At 36.0% G+C, this 19957-nt stretch overlaps 1 protein-coding gene across 1 annotated transcript in view; it reads left to right on the top strand.

The window, feature by feature from the left end:
• The window catches only part of RELN (reelin), a 673979-nt gene that overhangs the window by 417625 nt on the left and 236397 nt on the right, over positions 1 to 19957 (top strand). Inside the window, exons 17-20 of the mRNA XM_066238313.1 lie at positions 3464 to 3530; positions 7596 to 7829; positions 8484 to 8645; positions 14146 to 14382. Of these exons, the coding sequence (XP_066094410.1) occupies positions 3464 to 3530; positions 7596 to 7829; positions 8484 to 8645; positions 14146 to 14382 (700 nt within the window). The remainder of the gene's footprint in view (positions 1 to 3463; positions 3531 to 7595; positions 7830 to 8483; positions 8646 to 14145; positions 14383 to 19957) is intronic.

The following is a 19957-nucleotide window of genomic DNA, read 5'->3' as shown; positions in this document are numbered from 1 at the left end:
TCACATTTCTAAGTCGTGGTCTTGTGATTCATTAAACGCCCTTTCTTCCCTTTCTCCTTTGCATTCCATTAGAAGCCCAAGGATGCACAATCAGAAGTAAAAGGCAGTGGAGTCAGCAATATTAGATGCTAGAATGTTTCAACATACATAATTTTAAAATGCATAAAGCCCTACAACTCAAATTCACATTGATGACAAGGGATATTCTAACATTTTCTTTGGATGTTCTATACAAAATTAGCATAAATACTTACCACACTGCATGTATTAAAATAAGACCCATTCTTCTCTTAGCATCTATGACAACATCTGGAATGCTGATATTTTAGATTCAGACAGCACTCATAAGGAAAGATCATCTCTAGAATGAAATTTCTGAAGTAAAACTTCTACCCTTTGTCAGAAAACAGTATAAAAGAAAAATTTAGATATACATAAAAAATTTTTTTCATTTTTAAGTGAATTATTAATTTTTAAATAATTATAAAGCCAAGAGCAGTTATAAGTGCACACAAGATAAGATATTTTAAGTACTGTGTTGCATAGCTATAAACTTCTTACGTTTGTTTTCAGTAACCAACTCTGGTTTTTAATCATTTTAATTATAAACAGATTAAGAGATTTCCTATTTTCAGAGAGTATATAAATTTGATTGAAGAGTTATACTACAAGGAAGTGGACACGGAGGGACAAAATGTCAATACTCAAGAAAATTTAGCATAGCCACTGATTTGTGGTGGATTTTATGAAGTAGAAAAAGCCTACATCATTGTTTAATGCTGATCTTCCATGTCTTAATCTTTTTGTTATTTTGAATAATTTAGAAATTGATATGCAATTAATTAAAATGAATTTTGAAACTCAGAAATAACTTCAGGCAAGATACTTTGTAAATCCTTTAAATAGTCTGTATTCAAAGAAGACCAACAAAGTTCAAGATTTCAAAGCCCACATGAGTTCTGTAGCCATGAACAGGACATCTGCACAAACATCTGCAGATGAACTTGTTAATATGGGGCTTCTCCGTTGGTGGAACATTTTGCATGGCATTTTAATCACTACAATGGTTAATTAGCTCTAGGGAATAAGTATATCCTCAGGTTAGTGGGATATAGATGACCTTTACCTGCTGTTGCACTTTTCAAAGGTCCTATAACGAACTTATATTACTGTTATAATCATAAAGAGAAACTGAAAAATCAGTAATGAAATGAAGTATATGAAGAGATTAAGAATGCAATGAAGCACATATAAGTCTATGAAAAGAATACCCGAATTTTCTAAAGAAGGCCATTACAACATGATTCTAAGTCAGAAAGTGTTTACTGCGCATCCTGAGATCCTATCATTATGCTCTGAGTACAATGAGAAAAGGTGAAGATGTATATAATGAGCATGGTTAGCAATGTTTGACAGTTGCAATACTTGGGGCAGAATATCTTCAGTTCTGTTTTATTCTTATACGTGGGGCTTTCACAGAAACAGGACCGCTCTCTGGCTTCTTTACAAGGCAGAAGAGGACACACGCTCCTTCCAAGAGACATGTGCCAACTTGCCAAAGGACTCTCTCCCATTGCAAAACGATATCAGGAAAACAAACAGAGAGAAGACAGGTCAATGTCTCACCTCGGTTTGCTATGCTCTTCCTCCATGTAAAGCTGGCTTCTGCTAGTGAGGAAAGAAAAAATTTTGGAAATTGTTCTGAAATTTTTAGCAAAATAGAAAATCCTAGAGCAAATGTTAGTTGCCACTTTAATTTTTTCAACTTGTTTACTTTAATGATCATAGTGAGGAAAATGAATCTATCCTTTCCACACTTCGAAGAAAAAGGAGCCTGCACACTTACTCATACTGTGATGCCTAATGACTCTATCTTTAGCAGGGAGGGATGATAAAGAAAATCCTTAAATTGTGATTTCTTTTTATGGACTTGGAAAGTCTGATTTTGCTGTTGTTTTACGATGGGAGCCTTTTGAACTATGAGGTGGGTATAGTATAGGACAGCCTCAAGAGTGAGCCTGCACACTGCAGTAAACCACTTAACAGGACTCAAGAGCAATCCTGCTGCAACTGTGGAATCCAGTGTGCTGGGAAGACAGTCATAAGCTTTTCAGGCTAAAAAAGAATGGAACCCCTGTCCGATTCCTCAGCACTCGGTTACCAGGGGAGCCCATCAGGCAGATGGAGCAGGAAGGACGCTTGGCCCCAGTGTGGTGATAATGACCATAACCATAGGTGCCAGGCAGCAGGCTAAGCACGAAGCACTTCACTTATTCTTTCTTCCAAGGATAAAGAATAAGGACACTGAAGCTTAAATAGGACAAGTCCCATCCAAAGTTTCCCAGGTGAAACCAAATTTGAATCCAGGGTTATTTGACACCTAAAACCAATAGGTTTAACCACTCAGCCTGCTCTCAATCTCTTCTTCAACCATTAGTTTCCTTCGACAAGAGTTTTACCAGGCCTTCTTTGTATCTCCTTTGAGTTACTGTACCTGTTAATTGGGTCCAGAGAATAAGTACTTATAGGAGTACAGGCCACAGGAAAGCTTATTTTAAAATAAAATCATTTAATTTTGACTTGGTTACAAGATCAGAGAAGAGAGTGATCATAGATGGTAAATTTGTTTATGCCTGAAATTAAATACCTGGTGTCTTAGTTACAAATCTGCCAGAACTGTTTTAACTTAATTCTTTCAAGATTTTAATGTTTCATACCGAAGAAGGTAGGAACAGGTGAGTTGGGCTCCTTAGAGCCTCCTGAGCTAAAATGGTTTCAGGCAGGATAGTAATGCTTCTGTCTTGAACTTCCTACAGAGTATAATTTCTTTAGGTAGAAATAAAGAATTTACAAAGGATCAATTTGATATATCATGAAATGGAGAGGTTATAATTTAATTTAAAAACTATAAAAATAACTATAATTTTCATTCTTATCTGGGAATATCCATAACATTGAAGATAATTGTTACATGTATTTCTAAGTAATAATTATCCTTTCTGAAATGGGGAGTTAAAGTCTGTTGTTGAGCATAACGTCTTCTCTATAAAGCAGTTCTTTTCCTAGATGGCGGGCTTGATTGACAGTGATGTTACAAAACTATATTCTAATCTTCAGAATGTTGAGGAAAAGAGTCCCTGATTGAATGGTAGGTTCTCAGGTACTCAGACTCAAGTATATTTAAGATATTAAGCCATTTAATAATAGTACAGTCAAATCACACCAAATAGTATAAAAGTGGAGCAAAACCAATGAGGAGTTGGAGATGCCATGGTTGTTAAACACTTAGCTTGTCACACAGTGCTCTGTGTGTCACTGCATTCCTGTGATCAACAGACATGCAGTGGGCTAGATCCCATGGTATTACTTCAAGAAATCATTTAATATGTTGGTGATGGTCTTGGTTTTTCCCATTTTTATGCCATTTTTACGCCATTTTTACATACTGTCTTTTGCTCTGCAGTTTACATTGGTCCCTCGTGTCTCAAATTTTGTTCTGGAAGAGGACAGTGTTCTCGGCATGGTTGCAAGTAAGCATTTTCAAAAATATATTTACACTTCTATTTTTTTTTTATATATATATACTTGATATGTTGAAGCCACAGGTCATTTTGTTTTCATTTCCTTTTTATGGTTTTGAGGTCTTTTAAGACCAACAATAGGATACTTCAAATGGAATTTAAGTGTAATTGAATATTAAGTGTATTTTGTAAGTTGAAGTTGATGAATAAATTAAATTTCTACTAAGCGAAATTATGAACAAATTTAGCATACCTTATATAAAATTGTAAAGAAATGTGAATTCCTGATAGCTTGATGTCTTCCTTTTCTGTCTTTAGTTATATTCCTTAATATTTAATTTTTCTGTACACTTGTTCTAAAACATGAGTCATATTTTAATTCCTAGCATCCTTATTAAATGAATTATGAAAATCAGTACTGCCCCACAGACCCAATGCTAAAGGAAATGGAATGAGCCAAATTTAGTAGATTTGATAAGAAAATTCATCTTTAAATATAACTAATATAACTATGAAATCTTACTTTTGGAAATCATTTAGGTTTTTAAAATTATGTATAAAGTATTTTACATAATAATGATGTTGAATATTAGTGTGGAACTATACATAAATAATGTAATATCTAGATACCACTGGAACACTGTGTTATGTTTATACCAAGAATGGATGGTCATGTTTATTATGTAATCCTCACATTGATATTTAATTATAAAACATCCCGGGCATTCCTGAAACTACAGACAGTCTTTGTTATACACATAAGTTTTCAACAAATGATTATCTAGTCTCTTTTTTCTTGTCCTCCAGATAAAGAGTAATTAATTAATTAGCCAATTACTTCATTAATGGAGAACTCATTAATGAAATTTCACTAAGAACCCTTTGAAACTATCATTTGCGAATTATATATGTGAGGCAAGACTCTTGCCAGTAGTGAGATGAGAATGTCAGAGTAATTTTTTAAGTATATTTCAATGCATTTAATTAACAGAGAACTCACTCTGCACAATGGAAATGTTTACCAAAGTATGTAAAGAATTGAAAATTTCCTTTTTATACTTTAAAACGTACTATGCATCTCTATGCTTTTTAATAAAACCACCAACTCCCGTTCAGAAACACTGACTCATAAGATCTATGAAACACTGGCTGGTGTTTTCTTCAACTCATTATGTTCATCCATTTTCCATAACCAAGCCATCCTCTTGTTTAATGCGGTTCAGATAAAATTAACAGCAGGAAGCCAGACAGTTTTGTAATTCCTGAAGTTCTGAAAAGTTTTGAAAACAAATTATCTAAAATGACAGCTGACTTTATTAAGGAAAATAGAAAGTGCTATTTCTAAAAGATAATAGTTATACTTCATTTATTGTATACATTATCCCTGTTTGCATTCAATAGTTTTATTACAACAACCATCTGTTACCCATAAAAGGTTCAAACAGAAATCTGAATGGGAGTTCTATGTGTTTGGGCGTCATTCTCTTTTGACACTATAGTATCCTGAATAATCACAGCCTTCACCTCCTTCTGAGGTTTTACAGAATATTTTCATTAGTTGGAATAGTTATTTTCGTATTTCTGATGATGTTTTATATAATATTTTTGGCTTTGTTCATTTGTGGCTGAGCTAAATATTTGGCCACTACATCCTTTTACAACAATATGTGTCTTGTCGAGTTTGAGCAAACTTGCATGGGAAGGAAATTCATACGCTTATTTCCTTTCACAGATCCTGAGTCTGGGGTTTCTGTAGCATTGTGTTTTTCTCCCAGTTTCTCCACCTCATCACTACCATTATTCGCTACTAGGATTCCACCTCTCTTGCTCTCTAACACTTTCTTGCCTGTGTATAATCCGCAGGCCTGGGTTTCTAAACTGATAACTCACTATCCTGATAAGTCCACCCCTGTTAGAAATGTTAGATATGCTCATATAAAGGACAGCGAGCTTAGAAACCTTTCTACACATGTATCTTAACAGTGGGACCTTTTCCCCTGACAGGGAAATGTTGCATTTAAGGGTAGGTAGATGAGCAGTAGGGGACATATTTGGAGTCAGAGGAGCCCCAGGTCACTCCTCAAATCACCAGTATGTGTTACCTTACTGTTTTGCTGCAAAACAAAGGCTACAAATGTATTTTTAAAATACACGAGTGAAATTCTTATCAGCATTCTATCCCAATTGCATAACTTTGCATTAAAAGTACACTTTCAAAACCAGTAAATGGGAACTGACAGCAATGTGAGTCATCTCCAAATGATCACCAATTTCTCCCAATCACTGGTCCTAAGAAGACACATTTAAGATACACAGCGACACATTTGCCCTGAAATACATTCTAGCAATAAATAGTCTTGTTGGGAGACCCTACTTCCAATTTCTGATCATATTCAGTTTCCCAGTGTTAAAATGTGCCCACTTTCGGTAATTTTTAAATCCTTTTTAGAAATTACTTGGCTATTCAAAGTCTGACTAAGTCAATTAGACATGTGACAGAAGCAATCTGTGTGAGGCACATTTACAGGCTCTGTGAAATACTGTTACAATCTCCCACTCCTGTTTCTAATGCAAAGACAACCCTTGAACTTTACTCTGCAGTAGTTCTTAGCATCATAGGGCCCACCTTCTTTCTGATATGGTAATTACTATAAACTTTCTCCCTCAGAATATCCAATACACATAAAAGCTGACATTTAATTTCAGCACATTCATACATTTCTTGGACCCTCCCTGAGGCCAGCATAGATTCCAGTTCAGCACTAATGGTTAAGAATAGCCTTCTTTTTATTATTATTTATATTTTTAAGTGAAAGGAGGGTAGATAGACTCCCACATGTGCCCCAACCAGGATCTATCCAGTGACCCCCTTATTGGGCCAATGCTCGAATCAATCGAGCTATCTTCAGCACCTGGGGCTGCGGGAGAGAAGAGAGAGAGAAAGGGAAGAGGAAGGAGGAGAGAGAAGCAGATGGCCACTTCTCATGTGTGCCCTGACCAGGGATCAAACCTGGAATGTCTGTACACTGGGCCAATGCTCTATCCACTGAGCAAACTGGCCAGGGCCAATGAATAGCCTTCTGAATTATGAAGAAAGATCACTTCATTGGTACATTTACTGTATAAAAGGCTTTTTTCAGACTCTAGGAAGTTTTGAATGCTTGGATAAGAACCCCTATGCCACCCAGAAAGACACCAATTTAATTTTATAATGGGAGACATAGTATATGTAGTAAGAAAGAAGTAGTACAATAAAAATAAAGAATTTGAAACTAATTCCTGATGAGTAAACTCCTTTAAATATAAGAAGGTTCTGATATTCAATTATTGAGTCATCTGTGATGAGTTCTTTCACTGATAGAAGACTCAGAAAGTTCCATATATATTCTAGTCAGCTAACATATATACAGTAGATTCTTATATGGCAACAGGCAGATTATGTGTTTTTTGTTGTTGTTTTTCTTGAAGCACTATTAAGTTGGGATTCCACTGAGGAGCAACACAGTTTTGCTGAAGACATCCATAAGCATTCCCTTTAAAATGCCAGTCTAAATTTGAAATAGTTAAGGATAAATTAATTATCCAATCTTTTAAAAATATTTCAAATAATTCTGATCACAAATATAACATGTACTTTTACACTTGTTCTTAGGGGAACTTTATTCTTGCTATCTTATACAAGTATTTTTTGATGTTATTTCTTTCCCAAATTTAACTATCATAACTATGTATAAAATTATATACCTTTTACAAAGATTTTAAGTTGGAAATGTGCATGAATATAGATTTTGTCGATAAATAGCTGGCATTGCTTGAAGGTGAGTGCTGAATTGTTGTTTTAACCATAAGCTTTTACAGAAGAGCTAGAGCTATGCAAAGATTGTATTCTTCTGGAATATTCACAGTCACTCTACCCTTGTCAAGTTTTCAGATTGAGAATTTTCCAAAGACTAATGAGCCTTGTTTACCATCCAATCAAATCCTGACCTGTGGACTTCCTCCTCTCCAGAGTAGATTCAGAAAACTCTGAAAGGACCAACAGTTTAAGATTTAATTTCATGGGATCCCTTTCAGGTGTGACCCTGGATTTTCCGGCCCAGCTTGTGAACTGGCATCCCAGACCTTCCCAATGTTTATCTCTGAAAGCTTTGGCAGTTCCAGACTCTCCTCTTACCATAACTTTTACTCTATCCGTGGTGCTGAAGTCAGCTTTGGCTGTGGTGTCTTGGCCAGTGGGAAGGCCCTGGTGTTCAACAGAGATGGGAGACGTCAGCTAATTACATCTTTCCTTGACAGCTCACAGTCCAGGTGAGTGAAGGTGGGGTGGAATACACACCAAAACCAGACAATAATGATTGAATTTAGGCCTATTAATTTTCTATTTTTGCTTTTTTGCTGGTATATACATATTCCCATTTTTAACCAGGAGGAAAGGAAGCTTGCAGTTTAGGGTCAATTTGTCCTAGTTTTAATAAAATAAAAAGCTCAATGATGACTTTAAGATACTAACAACTGATTAGAGTTTTAAAATATGAAATGTTAGCATCAAAACTGTGTTCTCAAGCCAAGGGCTAGTTAATTATTTATGTAGGTTTATTTATTTGACAGCTTGCAGAGGCTGACCAGATTCACCACACATCTCCCCTTCCCCCAGTGCCTGATAAATAATGCAGTAAAGGAGTGATTGGCATTTTAGTGTACATCACAAGTCATAGTATACAAATATGTATAAATATAGTTATATTTGTGCGGATGCATCTTTGTATAAAACAGGTACATTAATCTCATATTCTACACATATTCATACATCTCACAGTGAAATTTCTTACAAAGAGAGTTGAATAGAAACCTGTAGCTTTTGGGTAGTTCATTTAAATTTGTTTGAAATTTTTTAAAAGCCAAAATGAACATTATGATTAAAAATGTTTATGCACACACTAATTACAGACAATTCACGTCTAGGTTTCTGCAGTTCACACTGCGGCTGGGGAGCAAGTCTGTTCTGAGCACATGCAGGGCCCCCGACCAGCCTGGGGAAGGAGTTCTACTGCATTACTCTTATGATAATGGGGTTACTTGGAAACTCTTGGAGCACTATTCATATCTCAGCTACCATGAGCCCAGGTATGTTGAAATCATTGGAAAAAAAATGGTTAGACTGATATCTTTTTCCTGGGGAAATCATCATTCAAGTGGTATAAGATTCCAGTTATTTTTCCATTGAAAATGGTGAAAACAAAGATTGATGTGCCTTGCAGTGAAAAATCAGCAAGCCACATTCTTCTAACCCATTTGTCCTACTGATTTATGATAACTTGAAGAAATTTATTTTTATATTTTAGGATGTACATATAAGGGAAATATTTTGATGCCTAGGGAAGAGAAAAAATACTTAATACTATTTTTCTTATTTAACTACAGTGCAAACTATAGATATGATTTTAATATAATTCTAAATTACAGATGCTGCTGGCAAATATTTGCTAACAATATAGTATTATAATGTTATAATAAATCATGAGAGAATAACCATAAAATCTGACGACCAATAAAGTTTTCATGTAATGTAATTCAAACGATGAGTACAAAGGAATCATTCTAGCATATATAGAGTCGGGTAAAGGTGCAGTGTAAGAATACATTTAAAATCCTTTCTTCAGGCACCATCTATTTTTCTTTAGCTTATATACTTTATGCCTATAGTCACAGCTGTAAGATTTAAGTGTTACTTAAAGCAGGGCTACCCTTCAGTGTCAGCAAAGTAATAATCACCGTTACTGGTGCAGTTTCAGAAGTATCCAAAGCATCCTCGCCTCTATTAGAAGCTTTGTTGATCTGCTCACTGAAATTCCTTTAAAACATCAGGAAAAGAGGAGAATGGGAACGTGAAGATGCCATTGGAGGAGAGAACTGTGGCTTACATTCCCAGTCAGATATAAAGAACTAACCCTGTTTGCCTTCCTGGAAGTACATGTTGGTCATGGACAGATATGGAAAAGACTGGGGGCTTTGGGCACTGACGTTTGCATTGGCTCCATGGCAGACAGGCAGGGACGCTGGTGATACACTTGACATACTTGAACAGTTTTCCCAGCGCTGTTGCTCTGTTTTAAGTATTAACAAATAGGTGTGTCCGTAAAGTCATGGTGCACTTTTGACCGGTCACAGGAAAGCAACAAAAGACGATAGAAATGTGAAATCTGCACCAAATAAAAGGAAAACTCTCCCAGTTTCATACCTATTCAGTGCAGTTCGATGTGGGCTCACGCACAGGTTTCTTAGGGCTCCTTAGGTAGCTATCCCGTATGGCCTCTACAGACTCGTCACTGACTGATGGCTACCAGAACGGGAGTTCTCCACCAAACTGCCGGTTTCCTTCAACTGCTTATCCCACTGAGTAATGTTATTCCTATGTGGTGGCGCTTCGTTATAAACGCGCCGATATTCAATTCACATTGCACTTAGTCATGGATTTGAATTTAGCGAGCCACAGAGCACACTGAACTTTCCTCTATATATACGGTCCACATCTCAACTGGCATGGCCGTGGGCTGCTCCACTGTATACATGGTGTTACGTTATCATCTGCGCACGCACACATGCTGCCACATCATCCTACAGAAACTGGGAGGGTTTTCCTTTTATTTGGTGCAAAATTTCACATTTCTATCGTCTTTTGTTGCTTTTCTGTGACCGGTCAAAAGTACACCATGACTTTACAGACACACTGTAGATGAAAACTTTTAGCTTCATAGAAAATGAAGTAGATTATATTTAACAACTATCATGAGTTATTAACACTATACTTTATAAAATTTTAAGAACACATCAGATGTATTCTTTCCCCTTAAAGGTAAATGTAAAGCTAATCTCATCTTTCTCACTCAATAGAAACATATGAATCCTAACGAAACGTTTCCTGGGCTCTCCATAGTGAACATTAAAAGAATATTAAACAAAAATCAAGGTGATAATAATAATGATGAAAACATGAAGAAAATGTCACCATCCTAAGTTAACTGAGCCAAAAACACAATTTTTTCTAACAAGAATGGACAGCTTTAAAATTCAGTAATCAGTCTTATCATGAAATTTAATTAATATTTATTGATATGAAAAATAATTTCACATTTAGTGTGCTATTGAAAAGGAGTGTTTAATCTTGCCTGCCATTTGACAGCAACATTTTTCTTCTAAGCACGATCGAGGTGGCTTTTCAGCGTTAGTTAAGTGCATAGCTTGAAAGATTAAGATTGGAGTGGAGGTATTTTCCTCTAAATATGTGTAAAGAACACTTTCATTTTCTATATATGTCCCTCTGTCCATGAGATCTTTCTTCCTTCCCGTCTCTCTTACAAATATTCATAAAAGGTGACATGACAGAAGTAGAATTTGATATATTCTAGATACTAAATTATATTTTATGTGATAAATAATACAAACCTTGAAAATTCTTCATAGGAAAGTTACACATATCTTGATGCCTTTAGCCATTTGCTGTATTTTCTTCAGCATAAAGTACTGCCTGTAATTGCTATGAGTTCCTTATTGTTCCTTTCTATCATGATTGTTCAAAAATGAAGTGTGATCCATAAATTAGATATGCTAATTAGCTAACCATTATTATTCCTAGCCAATTTCTAATAATTTGCTTTTCTATGAATCACCCAGTAAATAACTGTGTGCTTGTTATTTATAAAATTTGAAGTCTGTGAATATATTTAAGTTAATCTTTGAATTCAAACTGATTAAAATGTCTTGTAAAATAATTGGTATTTTTATTAATGTAAAACTTTGTATCACTGATGAGACTAAAATCATTCGAGAATTTTCTTAATTATAAGGCTTGTTTTTATATTCTAACATTATTAAGAAACCTAATCTTATTTTATTTTTGTTTTGATTACTGTATTAATTAACATGAAATATATGAGCTTAGTACCTACCTCAAAGAGGAAGATTGATATAGAAAGTTGACCTAAGTCCCTGGGATCGCATCTAGGAATTTTCTGATCAAACAGTTCCATAACTGTTCCAACGAGACACTGTAATATGCATAGAACAGGGAAGGCAAACTACCCCCTCCCCCCAGACGTGAGGGAAAGGTCAAGAGCACAGGCCCTAGAGCCATGCTGCCTAGATCTGGAGCCTGGCATTGTCACTTAAAAGCTGCCTCTGTGTTCAGATATCTCTCAGGGTGTACTGATATGAGATAATTCATTCATGAAGCAAGAATTTAAGTCCTTATTGTGTTCCAGGTACTGTTCCCGGGGCTAAGATACAATAATGAAAAAGTCTCTGACTTTGCTATAAGAATATTATTCCCAGTTTCACAGATGAAGATGCTGAGGCCCACAGAGGTGAAGTACCTTCCCTGTGGCTGCAAAGTTATTAACCATTTAACCCTCGGTGTCAGAGTGGGGACTGTACCGAAGAGTCTGGGTACAGACCCACAGTCTTAATATCTCAGCCAGGGAAAATACTGGTCATTTCAATTACTGTTATCATGCACATAAATATGCACTTTATTTTTCTGTAAAGTTGCCTGAGAAAGTCTATTTTTCAGTTATCTTTAAAAATTTTACTTTCATCATAGAAAATAGTAACTTTTTAAAATGATTAATATAAAGGAAAATTATAATTTTCTAATAAAGTAATCAAATTAAATTGATGCATGATGTTTTCATTGTTGAGCCAGTTCATATATAGTTTATTTCATATATTTGCTATATTAATATTAATAATATACTTATTTAATATTTAGTAGACATAGTATCTAGAAAAATTAAAGTGAAAGTTACTAAAATACTTAGCTAAATTTTACTCTTCTAACAAATTCACATCAGTAAAAATAAATTCAGCAGACTGTAGAAAGTATTTAAAAACCATAAACATATTGTAGCTATATATTTTTAGCCTGAAAACTTCTTTTAAATTTATTTTCCTGTATTTGAATATTGATATTTAATTATTTTAAAAGTATGTTTTCTCAAAAACAGGAACTGTATTATTCCATACGTAGGAGGGACATAATAGTGAAACTAAGAGACATTGATAAGAGTGTGGTGGTTACGGGGGGGAAGGGGGAATGGGGGAGGGAAAGGGGGAGGGGGAGGGGCACAGAGAGAACAAGATAGAGGGTGACGGAGGACAATCTGACTTTGGGTGGTGGGTATGCAACATAATTGAACGACAAGATAACCTGGACTTGTTATCTTTGAATATATGTATCCTGATTTATTGATGTCACCCCATTAAAAAAATAAAATTATAAAAAAAAAAAAAAAAAAAGTATGTTTTCTCACATTGCAAAAAGTTCTACCAGTTTCTCACTACTAGTTTGTACGGTGATGGTCATGTTATTCTACCCATATTTTCATGTACAAAGAGAAAACAGATATTTTTAACAACTTTTAGTGTGTAAAAAATTACATTTCAGTATACGATTTTACATTCCTTTACACAATAACTAAAAGTAACAATACAAATACTAAAATCACTCTAATGTCTTAGTAAATCACATCTTAGACATTAAAAATTTTAATAATTATTTCTAAATTATCCAACTAGTCACTAGTGAGATTTTCTTTGCTCACTAGTAAGATCATCCCCTTCAGTGTGTGTTTGCTGCAAACCGCTCTCCTGGTGTCTAACTGCACGTTGATGTAGACAAACGTTCTGTTTGCCATTTGCTTCACATCTCACCTTGTGTGGGCGTGAGCAGCACATGCTGTGATTTATGGAGCTTTCAAGCAGACGTCATTGCAGTGATAATTAATGTGTGGTTCCTGCTGCTGTGTACAATAACTGCTCCTGGAAATTAGATATTATTCTTAATTTTCTTTCCCATTTGTCAGATAAAGGTTTGTTGTCATAGCTGCCATGACACAGCAAGTGACCTTGCACTCTATGCTAAACTCATGGGAATAAGGAAGTGCCATAGTACCAAACAGCCCCAAACTCTAATACAGGGGTTCCTCAGGTTACAACAGTCTCGACATATGATGTTTCAAATTTACAACACTCATTCCCATAAAAACTTAAAGAAATTGAGACATGAATGTTTCAGTTTATGCCGTTAGCATCATACTTACGAGCTGCGTGTACAAACTAGTTCGGTTGTGCACGGCAGAAGCATACCCAGCAAAGCGGGATATCAGTGAGGGAGGGAGTTGGCATCCCCGGTACACTGACATACGCCATTTTGAACTGTTAAAAGCGCAAGTGTTCCGTTTGTGTTAGGCTAGTGTATGTTTCGACTTACACCAAAATTTGGGTTATGTCACTATAGTAGGAACAGAACTGTGTCATAACCCAAGGCTCCCTATATGTGTAACAAGCTGCCAAGGACCCCTCACCAGCCTGAGATGAATCCTGCCACTTTGAGAACTGTGTTGACTGAGTTAGCTTTTCTGAGAGCAGATGAGTAAAAGCAAAGTCACATTTTTAGGTGTGCTGAGAAGACTACTGGAATCAGACAGAAAATTGGAAATCTCAGAAGAATGTTTGTAATAGTGGGAGAACTTTTTTTTTTTAATACTATATACAGCAGGAAAAAATCCCGTTATAAATGTTTCTATTTTAAAATGTCAAAGTAATCTAAATTTTTACTTTTTCTCTTTAGAATAATCTCTGTAGAATTACCAGATGATGCAAGACAGTTCGGAATTCAGTTCAGATGGTGGCAACCGTATCATTCTTCCCAGGGAGAAGATGTGTGGGCGATTGATGAGATTATCATGACATCTGTCCTTTTCAACAGCATTAGTCTTGACTTTACCAATCTTGTGGAGGTCACTCAGTCTCTGGGATTCTACCTCGGAAATGTTCAGCCGTACTGTGGCCATGACTGGACCCTGTGGTAAGGACTTTATCTCTGTTCTGTTGTGACAATATGCAGTGAGGATTAGAGCACCAGGAGCACCTTCCAGTGCATCTAGCACTCAGTCATTTGTTGACAAGTTTTACTGAACATGAACCATTTTAAAAGTTATTATTTTGTCTACAAGTAAGCTGTCTTGAGTAGGAGGACCAAAAACCAAATACTGATAGATTTAAATAAATACAAAATTTCACTTTATTAATCTCATTTTCATTTACCACTATTACATATAAAAATTGTCCTCAAAAAGAGTTATTAACTGAAGTAAATAACATACTCTCCCTTCATGGACACGCTCTGTGATCACAGTGAAATGTGAAATCACTCTAATGATATTTTAATAAAACAATAATTAGCTGTATGTCTATACTGACTTACATAACACCCAAGAAGTTTTTCTATCCCTAATTTAATGAATATCTCCTTTTTAATCCATTTTTATCAGCAATATTGTACTAGTGAATTATCTAGTTAACGTCAGTAGGATTTCAAGGTTGTGTAATAACCTAGTCAAGATACCTTTTAGTCTTCGATATTTTTTCCCCATATGGTCATCATATGCAAACTTAGTTATATGTTCATTAAACTTAATTATACATTAAGTAGTAAATAAATAGTTTAAGACTGTGTTTAGCACAGCAATTGGATGACACAGTAGTGATTGACTGGTCACAGGTTGGCTTCTGTAACTGCAGACAAAGGGGCTGTGCTCAGATGGTTCAAATAGTGGATATGATACATTACACTCGTTGGAAATTGGAAGAACAAGGAAGTTCCAGACACATGAAGATCTGAAGGAAGAGCATTTCAACTATAGGAAATTTTGTGGTACAGAGAGTCCCAAAACAAGAGTCTGTGGCATGTTCAAGGACCAGGAAGGCAGCTGGTGGTGTTGGAGCCCAGGTAGCCAATAGGAGTAGAAGCCGAGAAACGTGCAGGGGCCTGAGCATGTAGGACCTCCTAGGCCCAGGCATCCCGGATTAACATTCAGGTCTACATGATTCCAAAACCCATAGCTTTCACTGTGCATACCGCCCTTCTCTCTGTGGGTTTCTTTAGGACTTTAAACATAATTGAGGAATAATTTTCTAAGATTTTTACTTTCCACTGAGTAATGGTCAAACCAATTTAATTTCTCCAGATGAATCTTGCCGAAAGCTATTCACCACAGTTGTCTCCAGAGAGCATATCATAAGTGACCCATCAGTGACCTTATCATAATTAGAGGTAAATTTTACACACCATTGCACAGAAAATTACCTTTGATGGGGATTTTGCATGGACAGCCACATCATACACACAGCAGGCTGGAAGTCCAGCATCAGTGATAGCTAATAGAATGGAAGTGCAGCTGACCACTTTTGCTGCAAGCAGAGGTGTCAGACTAGAGACAGTGACATTTCTACACAACAGAGTATGAGTGGTGGTTGTATGATCTCTAGTTGATAGCCTCAAATGCTTGTTTTCATGGATTGTCACTCTTAGTCCTTGAATCTGCAAAGAAAATAAAGCAAATAATATACAAAGGTATAGATTAAAATGAGAGTTTTTAGAATTTTTGATTCTGAAAATTTAAATTGACCTGAATGAACAGTAATCATCATATTAGCCATATGCCATAAACTGTATCCCCAAAGATTATATAGTAGTTTTTCTCCAGCACTTTTAATACAACTAAGAGTCATATCATGAATGCAAGTCCTGTATCATGTTTATTTTCAAAAATAGTTAACATCTGCTTAAATAAACTCCAAAGTTGCTGAGCATTTTAATTTAACATTTGGGTTGAATGCATGATAACAGTGGTTTAATTTCTGTGCTTTGATCAAAACCCTAAGAACAATATCCATTCACACAAGTCTGATGAATATTCTTAACCCCACTGCTTTAATTGGTAGATGTACATTTACTTTGTGAAAGTACAATCACAGTAATTATGAAAAATGATAAGAAAATATAAATAACTGTACAATCCCCACGGGTACCTTGAGCAGCACCATAGGAGTTGTATTAACAACCACATGTGAGCAATCAGATTTGACTTTCTGATCTTCCCTGAAATGAAAAGGGGTTGTCTTGGTTATGAAACAACAGAGAGTACACTTTGGCAGTGATAATGAGACTAGAGAAAGACATTAACCGCTCTAATGAGGACATGAAAAATGCTTGCTGCTTATTAAAATGAAACAAAATAGAAGATCTCAAACTGTTCCCATTTTCTTAGCCAGTGAATCAGAATAAAGCCCCTTTAATGACACTGTTTTTTCTTTGCTGCTGTTGAGGAATATATTGTCCAAATTCAATGTGAACCCACGTTAGGAATGTTTCTCATAAATACTTGCTATAATATTGAAATTCAAATGATGGTATTGACCAACTTATTTATTATAACCTCCTAGTCCTAAAACAAGTTATTTTTAAGGCAAAATCTCTGAAGCATATTATCTTATTAAGTAAAAATTATTTGAACATGTTAAATTAGTGGCCTGTGCCCTTCAATGACCTTGTTTCTCCCAAGAGAAATTCTGAAATGTATACATGTTTCTACAGATTGTTGGTGTCAAATTAATTATTGTTGTCTTTTCCCAGCTGTGAGTTCATTTGGTTCTTATTTTCTAACTCATGACTTTCCATGAGCAGGGATTGTTGTTACTGAGAGTATTCTCCAGGGAAAACTTGGACAATTACTTTTTCATTAGAAGAACTACAGTTGTCAATATGCTATATATCACTTTACAGTGTGTCATCTTAGAGCACTTTTTTTGCAGAGAAATGAATTGCTTTTAATTATTTGTAGTACTTTTCTTTTCTTTCATAAATAGTATCTGAAATCAGAACTTCTGTCTACTTTATGTTCTGAATATAATCTTTAAAATTTCTTACGTGTATTTTAAGGTCACTGAGGGAGTCATGTTAATTGAGATTTATTAACGATTATGTGACTATTAGTAATAATACCCAGGGACATTTACATTCTCTGTCCTAATAGAATAACTAGGTACAGGAGTATGAGGGACATTGTTGTCATATTACGTAGGGTTTTGGATTCAAAATGTGTGCAGCTGAGTGTAAAGGGATGGTTGTTATAGCATGTTAGTATTTTCAGTTGGTTTTAGCAGCAAAGATAAAGAGTTTTCCAGACAAGCAAGAGCAAAAGGAGTTTAGCACCACTGGACACACTTTACAAGAACTGTTAAAGGAAGCTTTTCAAGTTGGAAGAAAGGGCACTAATTATTAACAGGAAAACATATGAAACTAAAAAACAAGAAAGTTCTCAAACAACTGAGCTTTACACTTCAAAGAACTAGATAAAGAAGATCAACCTAAGCACGAAGTTGGTACAGCGAGGGAAACAACAAAGAGCACAGTGGAAATAGGTGAAATAAAGACAGAAAAGATCATACAAAATATCACTGAAACTAAGAGCTGGTTTTCTGAAAAAAATAAACAAAATCGATAAACTTTTAGCTAGACTTACCAAGAAAAAAGAGAGGACACAAAATCAGAAATGAAAGAGATGTTTTAACTGTTACCACAGAAATACAAAGAATTATTAAACTACGATAAATAATTATATGCCAATGAATTGGATAATCTAGAAGAAGTGGACAAATTCCTAGAAATATACAACCTATTAAGACTAAATCATGAAAAAATGGAAAAATCTAAACAGACCAATTACTACTAAAGAGATTGAATCAATAATCAAAAGCCTCCCGACAAACGAAAAACCAGGACCAGATGGCTTCACTAGTAAATTATACCAATATTTACAAAATAATATCAGTTCTTCTCAAACTCTCCAAAAAAACAGGAGGAGGGAACACTTCCAAACTCATTGCAAGGCCAGCATTACTCTGATAACAGATCAAACAAGGACACCACAAGAAAAGAAAACTACAAGCCAGTATTCCTAATGAATACAGATGCATGAATTCTCAACAAAATATTAGGAAACCAAATTCAACAATACATTAAAAGGATCATATACCACAATCAAGTGGGATTTATTCCAAGAATGCAAGACTGTTTCAATATTCACAAATAGATAAACATGATACACCACATTTACAAAATGTAGGATAAAGCCCTGGCTGGTTGGCTCAGCGGTAGAGCGTCAGCCTAGCGTGCGGAGGACCCGGGTTCGATTCCCGGCCAGGGCACACAGGAGAAGCACTCATTTGCTTCTCCACCCCTCCGCCGCGCTTTCCTCTCTGTATCTCCCTTCCCCTCCCGCAGCCAAGGCTCCATTGGAGCAAAGATGGCCCGGGCGCTGGGGATGGCTCTGTGGCCTCTGCCTCAGGCGCTAGAGTGGCTCTGGTCGCAACATGGCGACGCCCAGGATGGGCAGAGCATCGCCCCCTGGTGGGCGTGCCGGGTGGATCCCGGTCGGGCGCATGCGGAAGTCTGTCTGACTGTCTCTCAGTTTCCAGCTTCAGAAAAATGAAAAAAAAAAAAACAAAAAAAAAAAACAACAACAACAACAAAAAAACCAAAACCAAAATGTAGGATAAAAATCTGATGACCATATTTCTCCCAGTCCATAGGTTGGTAGAAAATTTATACCATTTGTACAAGAGATAGAAAATGTTGTCAAGGATGTGGAGAAAGGGGATTTCTTGTATACTGTTGGTGAGAATAAAAATTGGTGCAGCCACTATAAAAAACTTTGTGGGGGTTCCTGTAAAATTAAAATAGAACTACCATATGAACCAGCAATTCCACTTCTGGAAAAATATCTGCAGGAAAAAAATCACTTTCTCAAACAAATATAATGCACCGACCCCCATGTTCATGATAGCATTATTTGCAATAACCAAGAAATAGAAATAAATTGGGGGGTTTTCCTATTTTTTGTGTTTTATTTAAGAATGATAATATATTTCTATTTTTTTTATTTAGACAATTAAATTTAGCAGGGTAACATTGATCAACCAGAGTACATAGATTAGAGAAACCATCTCCACATCATTTGGACAATTGATTATGCTGTATACCCATCACCTAAAGTCAGATCATTTTATGTCACCCTATATTTTGTTTCTCTTTAAGCCCCTCCCCTTCCCCTACTCCCCTCTCTCTCTCCACCCTTCCCTTCCCCCTGGTAACCACTGCACTTTTATCTGTGTCCATGAGTCTCATTTTTTTGTCCCACCTATGTATGGAATCATACAGTTCTCAGCTTTTTCTGATTTATTTATTTCACTCAGTATAATGTTATCAAGGTCCATCCATGTTGTTGTAAATGGTATTCTGTCATCATTTCTTATGGCTGAGTAGTAATCCATTGTATATATCAGGGGTCCCCAAACTACGGCCCGCGGGCCGCATGTGGCCCCCTGAGGCCATTTATCCGGCCCCTGCCGCACTTCTGGAAGAAGCACCTCTTTCATTGGTGGTCAGTGAGAGGAGTACTGTATGTGGTGGTGACACGGGACGCATGTGTCACGACTCCGGAAGCGCATCATATCACTTGTTACAGCTAGCAGTGACAAATATGGAACCAGACATTGACCATCTCATTAGCCAAAAGCAGGCATTTCCCATTGAAATA

This window comes from Saccopteryx bilineata, chromosome 7, assembly GCF_036850765.1.
Source record: "Saccopteryx bilineata isolate mSacBil1 chromosome 7, mSacBil1_pri_phased_curated, whole genome shotgun sequence".
NCBI classification, from domain to species: domain Eukaryota; kingdom Metazoa; phylum Chordata; class Mammalia; order Chiroptera; family Emballonuridae; genus Saccopteryx; species Saccopteryx bilineata.
This window is presented reverse-complemented; position numbering and strand designations above follow the sequence as displayed.